The 12,316-nt window shown below is 27.9% G+C and overlaps 2 protein-coding genes and 1 long non-coding RNA gene across 11 annotated transcripts in view; 2 read left to right on the top strand and 1 right to left on the bottom strand.

Moving 5' to 3' along the window:
* LOC147810069 (pre-mRNA 3' end processing protein WDR33-like) overlaps window positions 1–12,110 on the top strand; it is a 99,619-nt gene extending 87,509 nt beyond the window's left edge. The window contains exons 1-5 of one of the 6 annotated variants that reach the window (XM_087164940.1): window positions 134–2,582; window positions 3,679–3,747; window positions 3,821–3,925; window positions 5,843–5,931; window positions 11,973–12,110. In XM_087164940.1, coding sequence (XP_087021066.1) covers window positions 3,718–3,747; window positions 3,821–3,925; window positions 5,843–5,905 — 198 coding nt within the window. In that variant the 5' untranslated portion in view covers window positions 134–2,582; window positions 3,679–3,717 and the 3' untranslated portion in view covers window positions 5,906–5,931; window positions 11,973–12,110. Of the gene's footprint in view, window positions 1–133; window positions 3,748–3,820; window positions 3,926–5,842; window positions 5,932–11,972 lie in introns of those variants that run through there. The other 5 variants (XM_087164941.1, XM_087164942.1, XR_015434119.1 and 2 more) reach the window with 5 other exon arrangements.
* Window positions 1–12,316, bottom strand: part of LOC147810060 (uncharacterized) — a 553,747-nt gene that overhangs the window by 78,512 nt on the left and 462,919 nt on the right. The window lies entirely within an intron of this gene.
* On the top strand, window positions 7,693–10,832 carry LOC147810070 (uncharacterized). The gene has a single exon (XM_087164920.1). The coding sequence runs from the start codon at window positions 9,391–9,393 to the stop codon at window positions 10,501–10,503; it is 1,113 nt and encodes a 370-aa protein (XP_087021046.1). The 5' UTR covers window positions 7,693–9,390; the 3' UTR covers window positions 10,504–10,832.

The raw sequence follows: 12,316 nt of genomic DNA, 5'->3' as shown, positions 1-12,316 counted from the left end.
TAAATAGTAGTAAGACATATAATAAAATATATAAAAAAGCATATATATATATATATAATTAAGCTCCCGTACATTGAGCTGAAGTTGTTTCATTTAGAACACTTGTGGGGAAGAAATTTTTTAAGCTTGTAGCTTACTTGTATGCGAAGGCTATTTCATTCTTTTGAAATTCAAATATTATAGAGAGTTAGATAAAGACATGAGAAAAAGTGCTTTGTATGGGAGTAAACAAATACTTGTGTACGAAAAGCTAATTTTACATTTCCTTCTTTTTTATAAGCTACTACAAAGTTTTTTTAATGGTTTTAGTCCCCTAGAAAGCAGTATTTAGACCAGCTTCTCGAGGCTGATTCCGCAGGAAAACTGCTCCTATCGTTATGAGCTCACGCTTGATTTGAAAAGATTTCTAATAAGCAAGTGCAAATTTTTTTAAATAATATAATACATTTGAGTTGAACTGTAAGAAATTGTATTGGCAGTTACAGTAGTAACTCTATTTAATGTATAAAAATATAGTTTTTATTTAGTTGTTGTTGTTAATTTACGTCGCACTAGAGCTGCACAATGGGCTATTGGCCCATTGTGCAGAACGAAACATCCCGGAGGATGATCCGAAGACATGCCATCACAATTTTGATCCTCTGCGGAGGGGATGGCACCCCCGCTTCGGTAGCCCGACGAGCTGCACGCGAAGTCGAGCACTTTACGGTAGCACTGTTTAGCGAGGACCAATACCGCACACCCTCGGTCCCTATGCAGACTGGTCCAAGTGGCCACCCATCCGCACACTGACCGTAGCCAGTGATGCTTGACTTCGGTTCTTTTTTTTTTTATTTTTTTTATTTAGTATATAATGTTGTTATTATAGCATTCCTCTTCCTAAACTGAAAAATGTTCTTTTAAGTTCTTATTATAATTATAAAAATATGCATAATTGCAATTTTGATTTTTAGGAAATTCTAATTAATAATTATCTTGACAATGTAAAACATTTAATTTGTTCGAATTGATACAATACATCTAATTTTTTTGTCACTTCTAGCTAACTTATTTTTGCACTTTTAATATTAAATATGTTTATAGAATTATTTTTGATTTAATATATTTAATTTTCGAAATTATACAATTTCGTTAAGGAATATTTACTCTGAGGAATTAATCTTACTTTATGATATATTACAAGGCTTCATTTTCCACCCTCTGTTATAGAACCAATAAATCTCTTGATTATTTTATAATGACTAATATAATCAAAAAAAGAGTTCTTTGTCAGAAACTAGTTATTTTATCAGGATCATGTAAAGTCTTTGAAAATTATTTTGCATTTTGTCAATGTATATCATGCTTAAAAATATTTTTTGAGCTCTTTAAAAGTACTTAAAAGGTGATATTGTTTTGTTGAAAAATTTGGCTATGCGTCTTGTAGTAGTGAAATATAAAAGCTTGTTGAATTAATTTTTTCAATGTTTTAGACAAATTTCTTTATTTACTCATTTTTTTTCATATAAATAAAAAAAATTGTTAATTTCTGCACTTAATTTTACAATTCAATTTCAATGAAATCATTAAAAATGGAATGCAGATTAGTTTCATATGTTATCTTTTACAATCTGAATAACATTTTTTAACAATCTAGAAATTTAAAAAAAAAAAAAACCACCCAGTTTTGCAAAAATTTCCCGGTAATTCTTTGGCAAGCCCTGTTAATTAATACAATTATATCCGTGCTTACATTATACATAAGAATGTTTTTGACATAAAATTGTTTTTTAGTATTTTTTGATTTTTTTTGGGAAGGTATATTCGATGAAAAACAATCATACTATTTTCAAAGTCCTTAATTTTTCAAAACAGTACTTAATTTTTTCAAAAAGAAAATCATACTATTTTCAAAGTCCTTAATTTTTCAAAACAGTACTTAATTTTTTCAAAAAGAAAGTCCTCAAAAGTGCTTAATTTTTGCTTTGTTGAAAGAGTGGGAACCCTGTATTAATTTTAGTTTTTTAGATAAAGTATTAAAAAAGAAGTATATCTGTAATGTTGACTTCTACGATAAAGGGAATGATTTTAAATTTAATATAAATAAAATAATTGCATGGAATTCTAATGTGTCTAAAAACATTAATTAAATATCATTTTCAATCAAATAAATGGAATTAAAGGGATTTTTAGCATTGTTTATTTATCCAAAAAACAAATGGACAAACTCCTTCAAAAATTTGGTTAAAAACAATTGATATTCTAGTAATGAAATTAAGTTCTATATAAAATCATTGAGTAATTGTGTGTTATAATTATGAATAAGTTTATTTACAAAATTTTTTTTTTTTTGTTCTTTAAAATTTACATTTTTACCATTTGCAAATCTGTTGCTATAAATCTTTTAATATTCAATTAAGGATTTTTTAAACTAATGTTATTTTTTTCTTCATTGTTGCTTAAGTACATGATGTCCACGAATGGCTGCAATTGATTACCTTCTCTAGTCATTTATGGGTGGTGCAATCGAATTACAGTTCAGTGCAGTCCACATCAGCCACCATTAAGAGTGCCTGCCAGAAAGAACAGAAACTCAGAATGAAGTATTTAAAGTTATGGATGAGATAAAAAATATTTTTGATAAAAGTTATTATGAACTAATTGATGGGAAATATAGACCTAATTATGTGACTCGGTGATCCAATATTTATATAGTATATATATAACCTTAAAATTGGAATAAGATAATGATGGCTTATATTTACTGGCATATATGCACTGGTTCTTAAAGTAAAAATATTTTTTGAAGAAAATTTTTAATTTTTAAGATATTTAATCTCAAATTTATGTCAGTATAAGTTGTATTAAATTAGAAGTCTGTTATAATTTAATATTGCCTAATATATAGATTATTAGAGTTCTGTTACATTTTCTTGTTACTTCTGTATTCCGATGGTTGTTGGTTTTGCACAATCTGACCTACAGTTTTCTTTTCCTTTTTTTTAGATAAAATATTTTCTAAATTTTGCAGAATTTATTTGCTAGGATTTTCTTTTTCTTAATACTTATTATTACCAGATCACACACATAAGATTTGCCATGAGCAATAAATCAGGAAAAGATATAAAGAATCTTGAATTAGATCCTGAAAATTAAAAAAGACACATATGTCTGTCTGCTAGTTAGTTATCCAGAGTTGTTAACTTTGTGTTTCTAAAAAAATTCTTTTTTATTACAACCCTGTAACTGAGCTTTTTTTACAACTTATATCTTTATTAAATATTTCAGGGAAATTTACTTAATTTTTGATAGATTACTGTCAAAGATTTCATTTTAAAATAAACTTAATTTGCATTCACTCTTCAATTTTCAAATTTATCTCATTTAATCTCTTGAAATCTTTATTTAATTTGTGTAAAATTTTTCTTCCAAGCATGATGACCTTCTAAATAATGTTTATAAAACACGCAATTTAGGTATACACAGAGCTGTTGATATAGAATAAAATTCTCATTTTGCAATGTTTATAAATTTTTCTTTTAAAAGATATTTGGAAAGGAAAAATTTCTTTATTAAAATAAATAACATTGTTATTTAAACAAAAACAAAAAAATAGAAGGGAACCTTTAATTTTTAAAAAAAATGTTTACATCCATTTTTTTTTAAAAATGAATACTTTATTATGTATATCTTTTTAAGGCTCGAGTATGGCAGAGAGACTACAGAGATCGAAGAGTAATGCAACCTGATGCGGCATATTATACAGAGGTATTTATTCCTTCAAACTATCGTTTATAACTTTTTTTCTATTTTTTGTTGCTGAATTATTTCTACTTCTCAGATGACACCACCACTGAGTATGCCTGGCAACCCCATAAATGCAGTCACCACAAAATTTGTGCGTACATCAACTAACAAAATGAGATGTCCTATATTTTGTGTGGCAGTAAGTTATTTGCAATAAACTTTTGATATTGTAAGCGTAGTTTTAAGGAGGAAATATGTAATTTTTACAGGAATGCTACTCTACATTTCTGTTCTCACAATTTAGAGTATGAAATTTCAGAAATCAAAATTGAGTACAAAATATCTGGTTACAGAGAAGTCTGTGTGTTTTCTACTTTTTAAATTACATATTGTCTAAAAACATTTTCTCACTATGTGAAATTAAAGTTTATATTTCTGATTTATTTGATTTTTTTTAGCTTTATTTGATTTTTGTGACAAGTTTCTTGAGTTAATTTTTTTAAAAAGTTTCTTTATTTAAATCTTTTAAAACATTTCTTTATTTGATTCTTTTAAAAAGTTTCTTTTTGTGATTTTCGTATAACTTTCTTCTGCATTTATTACAGAGATCACTCAGTGTACGTAGTTTTAATGTATGTTCGAGGAGGGTTATCTCCTTCTAACATATATTCTAGACGTTTAAATTATAAAAAATGAATAATGAAAACTTTTTCATATTTACCCCCTACTTACCGTTCAATTTTTCATTAATCAAGTAATGTATATATAACTTTGGTGGGGGTTTTGTCCCCCAAAACTATGCCACTGATGTCACTCAAAGAAAATTCAGTCAGACTAAATTTATTTTGAATGATAATTTATATGTAAATTTAGTTGTTATTCATCTTTTATTGCGCATATTTTGAACTAATGATTTCATGCATTCATCAGTCTTAATACACTCATCATGATAATACATTTATCTGTCTTAACTAATTTTTCTGACTAAATGTTTGAATGAGAGAAGCAAATTGCAAATATTTTGTCATTTTCATGGAAACTTGCATGATGATTATAGTAATTGATTAGAAATGAATGTAACTAATAACAGATTATAATTAAATGTTTATCAACTATTTGTAATCAAGTAATAAAATATTATCACAATTTCTCATTACAGGCAGTAATCATTGCTTATAATCATAAAAAAAAGTGGTTACAGATAATCACAATTACAAGTAATCAAAATCTATAATTGCAAGTAATCAGCACTTCATGTTATCATAATTTGAGTTTAGGAGAAATCATAACTCTCAGTAATTATAAACTTATTATAACCAATTATCTTTAATGCAAGTAATTATAAAATACAATAATTTCAGTAATGCAATCCTAATTTCATGTAGGTTTAATTACATTTTAATTAGGATTATTGGTAATTGATTACTTTTCTACACAATGCATATATTGCATATTAAAATGAATGCTATTGTTAGGCATATTAAATGGATACTTTTAAGGATATATGTGCAAACATAGTTATGTAAATACATTATACACACTAATACCTATGCATATTATTGTATGTACATAAATGGGCAATTCTATGGTGACTGGTGTTACATTTTGATATGTTTTCTTAATTTTTAAATTTTTTCATTGATAAATTACATAGGAAGGACATTGAGGATTATGTCTTATTTTTATTTTGAAATGCTCCTCCTTCCATATGCATTAATGGGAAGGTTTTTTGATAATTAATCTAGAGAAAGCTTTAAACTAACAGGAAGCATGTTAAAAAAAATAATGAAATGACCTTTAGAAAATGGCAAATAAAAAGAAAAGCCCTTGTGACTGATGTTACAAATACAAAATATATTAAAATTTAGCTAAAGTTTTTTTTTAATCAATATTATAAAATATTTAAAAACTGCAATTTTTGATTTTATATCTCAAACAGTTGATAAAAAAAAAAATTTGTTAATGGAGGGAGGCTAATCTAAGTATACAATATGTAAATACATAGAGATACCTTGCACGGCATAGGTAAATGTACATTGTGTGTGTAGGTATATTGTGACATCACTTACTTTATAATTAATTACGCGCTTGTAATAAAGAATATCCTAAATTTTAGTGGACGCCTGAAGGTAGAAGACTGGTGCATCTACCGGTGAATTTACTTTATGAAATGGATTAACTTTTAATTTTGAAGCTATTTTACAGGTAAAATAATAGTTGTTCTCTAATTTTTTCTGATATATCTCTCTTATCCATTTCTTATGAATTAAAATTTAGTTTATCATAAAATTTATATTCAAGTATGTTGCTTTTTATTCCTACATGCAATTAATGTTCATTATTGATATTTCACTTTTTTATTAATATTTTCAACTCCCTCTTTCTCTTTGTCAGAAATTGTCACAGTTCACTACCATTCTTTGTCATACTGCTACACAATCACCTCGTATATTACTTAAAGATAAACTGTTAAGTCAAGGGAACCCAAGTTAAAGCTCTCTGTTGAGAATATTTTACATCCGCACTGTGGGCTGTGCGAGCCTGGTGTGTAATTCGTAATCATCAGCTACCCCTGGGATTCGAACCCGCTGGGATTTTACCCTCTGAAATCAAACTGAAAAATCTATCGATCATTTTATAATGGCTCATATAATCTAGAAAAGAGTTCTTTGTCAGAAACTAGTTATTTTATCATGATCATGTAAAGTCTTTGAAAATTATTTGCATTTTGTTAATGTATATAGTGCTTAAGAAAAATTTTTGATTTCTTAAAAAGCATTTAAAAAGTGTTTGCTTTTTGTTGAAATATTTGATGAAACTTATGTCTTGTGAGTAGCATATTTTGTTTGTATGACATCTTTAAAATCAACTTTTTTTAGTTTCCACTGAAGGAAGCAATATGAGTTATAAAATGTGCCCCATCGTAGTGACATTTTTTTATTTAAAAATTCTCTAATTAAAAATGGATTGTTATGTGTTTCAATTTTACTTAATTTTTATTCAATAAAGCCTTAGTCTGATAATACATTTTTGAAGCGACCGATTTAAAATATTTTACTTGAGCAAATAAAAATGTGTTTCTTCTAGCTTGAAATAAAATTGTATTTGCATATGCATATGTTTATAAAATTTCAGTATGCTCCAATTTCCTATTTTTCTGGCTTGATTTGCAACAAGAAGAGGAAATCCCTAGCTACTATAAAATTTCCTTTCTTTCTTCCCTTCCTTTAAAAGCTTTTTGTGTGAATTTTTTCTACTTTTTTTTTATTTTCATTGCTTTACATTACATTTTGCTTTTTCTGCTCAAAAAGTATTAGACTTAGAAACTTGAAATCAAGAAAGCGTGTAGAAATGTGTACAAGGAAAAAAAGTATGATTCTATTGTTATTTAATGTTCTGACAGCGAACAGTATTTATAATTTTATTTCAAAATTCCCATTTGTTTGATAGTCATTGCAGAAAAAGGTGCCTTTTTGTGATTTTTTTCAGATTTTTTCACTTTAAATATTATCTATTGTTGTAGAAAACTTATTCCCCACGAAATCTTTATTTATTTTTCGTTACTTTATTAACTCACGTATGAGTAGTTGTAAATCAAACATTACAAAAGAGAGAGAGAGAGAGATTATGTGTTGTCAGATATAAATCTTTACAGTGAAATTTTTAAAAATATTAAATAAAATTTAAAGAGTGCTAATAACCAGGGATCTGTTTAGAAGAAATTTGGGTCCGTTAACCGACCCTTCACAAATTTGTTTGTCTTCATTATTGTTTTATTAATCGAATAAGCCCTTCCCGGGAAAAAAAAGAGACCATTCAAAACAAATTAAGTTTTCCCAAGTTTAAATTCTAAGAAAATATTTCTACTTTTACAAGCATCGTGTGCACATTCTTAATGATATTAAATGATATTTTTTTTTGTAAATCAATAATTGATCAATTTATGATTGATAATCAATTAATTATTCTTAACATTAATTAATAGATTATTAAGTAATAAAAATTAATTTCTAGCAATTTTTGAAATAAAATATTATAAATTTAAGAATTGTTTAAGTTTACTTAATGTGTAACACATTAAAATTGATACATAACTAAATTGTGTTATTTAAAGTATGTCAAATGAAATTATTAAAAATTTGAGTGATTTTGTTTCCATTATTCGTCTGAGATGAATATTCTATGTTGAGCAGTATAGGCTAAATACCAAATATTTGTATGTAGCATCTCTAATTTAGTAGCAGCCATTGTTGATTAGAATCTTGTATCTATTTGCAATTTAAAAACTTCTTAAAAAGGCTTTAAGCAATTTTTTCAATAACAAGACCCTATTTGTACAAATTCTCAAAAGTAGGACTCTGGTTGAAAGAGTATGACTTACCGCTAGTTTTATATTCACAAATTATGTGTAGTTTTTTCACAATTTTACAAAAACAGGACCTTTTACAATATGTCTGGACAGACCCCTGATAACCTTTCTCTATTTGAATTGATATAAATTTTGTAAATGAGTAAAATTACTTTTTATTTATCTGTTCTGATTGAGTCACACATACTGTGTTCTTTTGGCTAAATTTTTTTTTTAAAGTCCAAAGGATTATTTCATGTAATATAACTCATGATTGTAAAGGGTGCGCCATTTGTTATTCTCATAGACTGCACCAAAAATTCTTCTAAGTATCCCTTTCTCTCTCTCTCTCAAAAAAGAAGTATAAACGCCCAGACCTAGTTCATGCTATTAAGGCCTATCATTTAATGGCTGGAACACCTTTTTAGATCTGTTGACCAAAACTCTGCAAAAAAGTAACCATTTTTAAACTGGAAGGTACAAGAAAAAAGGGTCGTCCACCGACTGGGTGGCTGGACGCAGTTGAGAAGGACCTAAAGATAATAGGAATAACTAACTGGAAGCTATGGCACAGAATAGATCAAGATGGCAAAAACTTATTGGGACTCCCTTGGCCTGTCATAGGCTGTAGTGCACAAAAAGAAAAAAGGATTATTTTACAAATTCAAGTGATCATCCATTTTGTTATGTTAGCAAATGTTCTTGCATGAAGCTAAAATGATTGTTTATTTAGAAACCAAAATGTTCCACGTGTTTATGCAAAATATTGACATTTAAGAAGAAGTAAACAATGGTGAACGAGAATCGTTTGGGGGGATTGGTGAGCAAAGCGAGCTGGGGTCCAAGCCTTCCAGTAAGATGAGAGTAAACAAACAAAAATAACAAAATGTAATTAAATTTGTTTGGCAATTTTTATATCTCCGATATAATGACATCTTCTAATTTATGATGTTTTTGTCCAATTTGACAGCGTCATCATATCAAGGTCCTACTGTATGTATAAAATATTTTTCTGAATAAATTATGGAGGTAAGTTATAATAAATCTGAGTATCAAATGACATCATTGCTTTGTTGCAAGTGTCTTGATTATTCAAGTTCCAAATTTCTTTGTTTTTTCTATCATTAGTGAGAATAGTTATGAATGTGCATATTGATGAATATACCCAGGTAGCAAAAAGATATGATCTAATATTAGAAAGATGTAATATAATACTGCCCTGCTAGAAAACGCAATCCTTCTGAATCCTATCTTCTAATATTAGACATAATATTATGTAAGATTAACTATTATTAAGTCACGTTAAGTTTCTGGACATGTTAAGTCCCAAAAGAGCTGATGAGGATTTTGTTTCCCTTGCCCATCCTGAACACCACAATGGGATTTCTCCACTTACTTCACTGGAAATGGGTTTAGTTTCTCAATTCCCTCTGGATCCAATGCATCTAGTTGACTTGGGAGTGACGAGAAAGTTGATCCTTTATTGGATCCGCAATGGCAAGCGACAAAAAGTAAACAGTTGCCGAATCAGTGGCAGACAGTCTGCAGAAGCTTCTGAAAAGCTTACTTCATTAAAAGAATGTCTGCCTTCTGAATTCAGTCGTCAGCCAAGATCTCTAAAAGAGGTGGATAGGTGGAAGGCCACTGAATTCCGCACCTTTTTATTATACACAGGTCCTGTTGTTATGAGAAATATTTTGCCTGAACCACTGTATATACATTTTTTATGTTTACATGTTGCTATATCTGTTCTGTCGAATCCTTTGTTGTGCAGTAATGATATTTACATTTCTTTTGCTGATCAGATGTTATACTCCTTTGTTGAAGATATGCAGAAATATTACGGCGATGCTTCTATTGTATATAATGTTCATAATTTGCTGCACTTAGCAGATGACGTTAGGCGACATGGAAGCTTGCCTAATTTTTCTGCATATAAATTTGAAAACTATCTTGGCCAGTTAAAACAACTTCTTAGAACAAAAACAAAACATCTGGCTCAAATAAGCAAACGTTTGTCTGAGGATACTTCTTTTATCAAACCAAAACTGACCATTAATGTAACATGGTTGCATCCTTTAGGGAATGGCACATCTGAATGTGAATATGGTGCAGTTTTGTTTGATAACAGAAGATTTTCAACAATCAACTGCAAAGATTCTTGTATACAATTAAAGAATAAAAAGTTAATGTTAAGGCATATTTTAAGAAAATCTTCAGGCGAATGCATATTTCTCTGCAACCAGTTTTCAACCATAGATTATTTTTACAACCAACCATGCGACTCAGAGCTTACAGCTATGTTTAAATTTGATCGTTTAGGAAATGAACTCATTACAGTCAAATTTAGTGACGTGTTTGCAAAATGTATTTGTAGCTGGGAGTTAAAAATAATTATAGTCCTCATTCATAAATTCGTAGATATTTAAATTTTTCTTATATAGCTGTTTACTTGCTATTGTATAAATTTTTTGTTTATTTTTATTTTTCAAAATATGATGTATACCTAACTGAAGGGCAAGAAGTTTACTTTTTATATTAATCATTGCATATTTCGTCTGGTCTTAGAAAAAGCACTCTCACTGTACATTTGGGTGATTCCATGGTGTAGGGACATTTAGAAATTATTATTTTGCCTATTTTATTAATATATTTGCATATTTCTTGCACATTTAATAAAATTATTTTCATGTGTTCATATTTTTAAAAAAATTACAAATTATTCCTGGCCTAGATACATGTTTTCCAAAAAATAAATAATTAAAAACAAATACAAAATATTTATATGTGCAAAACCATGGGATTACCTATTTTGCTTAACTGTATTTCACTTTTGAAATATTAAACTCTAAATATTTTACTATTTTTATATTGCTATACAATAGATTTTGAGAAAAGCGGATTGACGACTATTCTCTTTCCTTGATAATGTTAATAAGGCTAAAATAATTTTTCAGAAAACTGATTAAAAAAATTGAGTTGTGAATTTTTTTTTTGTAATATGTAGCTTTCTATATAAAAGTATTAAATATGAAAAAATCTCATTTGCGAATTTCTTGTCGCTTGTGTTGATTTTTCTATTGCACGCCAGTATTATTCAAATGGATGTTGCCTCTTTGTTGATAGTAAAACAAGTTAATTATGTTATACATTTAAATGTGCAGTTGAAATATCAGTATAAGTTCCAAAAATTTAAAATTAGAATTTTTGTATATATCTCATTTTTGTAAGATGTTTTGGTATAATAATAAATATAAATTTTTAATATTAATTTTTCAAATATAAATTTTTTAAAATTTGTTTTTGCAAATTCTATTTTAACGTTGATAATGTTAGCAACGGAAAGAGAATAGTTGTCATTCAGTTTTTTAAAAATCGATTGTGAAGACATGTGTTTCTTTTTTTCAATTGCATTGTAATTTCACTATTTACAATTATTCTAAATGGAAAATTAATACTTGAATTGTTATTTATTTTTTATTTATTTATTTTGAGTAATAAAATAACGACCTCTTTTCACTTTGACGGGCTATCCAAAACTGGTCTAAAATGTTTATAATTAAATTTTTTTGAGCTATAAAGTTATAATGAATCATAGTTTTTATTTTCTCTTCAAAACAGTTATTCTTATTTTTACACTCTTTCTAAACAATTTTGGGAAGAATGTCACCAATTTTTTTTCTTTCTTTTTGTTTTTGAACTTAACAGCTTGCAGAGCTGAAATAGGTAGAGAAATATTGTGCTGATTTGTTTCATCATGTAAATATGCTTATGCATTATGCACTTAATTTGACATCTTGCATTATATGTATATTGTTATACTTCATTCCTTCATCATAATTTTTGTACTGTGTATATAAATGTTTAATTTTATTGTATGTAAAAATCTATTTCAAAGGAAAAAAGTATGCTGTTGTGATTTTCACAGAAAGTGACACTGTCGAAGTCATACCGACTAAGTGGTTATTGAGCAAAGATGTGGCAAAGTGGCCTAGCAAGTTGCCCACTTATCAAATTACTAAGTATCTGCGGGACAACTTGCCTGCAGATGACCAATGGGAGAATTTTAAAGTTAAAGTTCTTTGCTCTTCCAGTTAGTATTTCTTCTTTTTTTTAATTTTCATTAAGATTTTACGAAGATAACAAAAAATAAATAATTTAATTTTAGGTTCTTTTAAAAGTGCCCACATTAAAGCTCAAGAAGCACAACAAACATCAAATCTTGAGTCATCTGCAACTGAA

The sequence above is a fragment of the Parasteatoda tepidariorum genome, chromosome 5 (genome assembly GCF_982258835.1).
Source record: "Parasteatoda tepidariorum strain Cologne lab strain chromosome 5, Ptep-v5.0, whole genome shotgun sequence".
Taxonomy (NCBI): Eukaryota; Metazoa; Arthropoda; class Arachnida; order Araneae; family Theridiidae; genus Parasteatoda; species Parasteatoda tepidariorum.
This window is presented reverse-complemented; position numbering and strand designations above follow the sequence as displayed.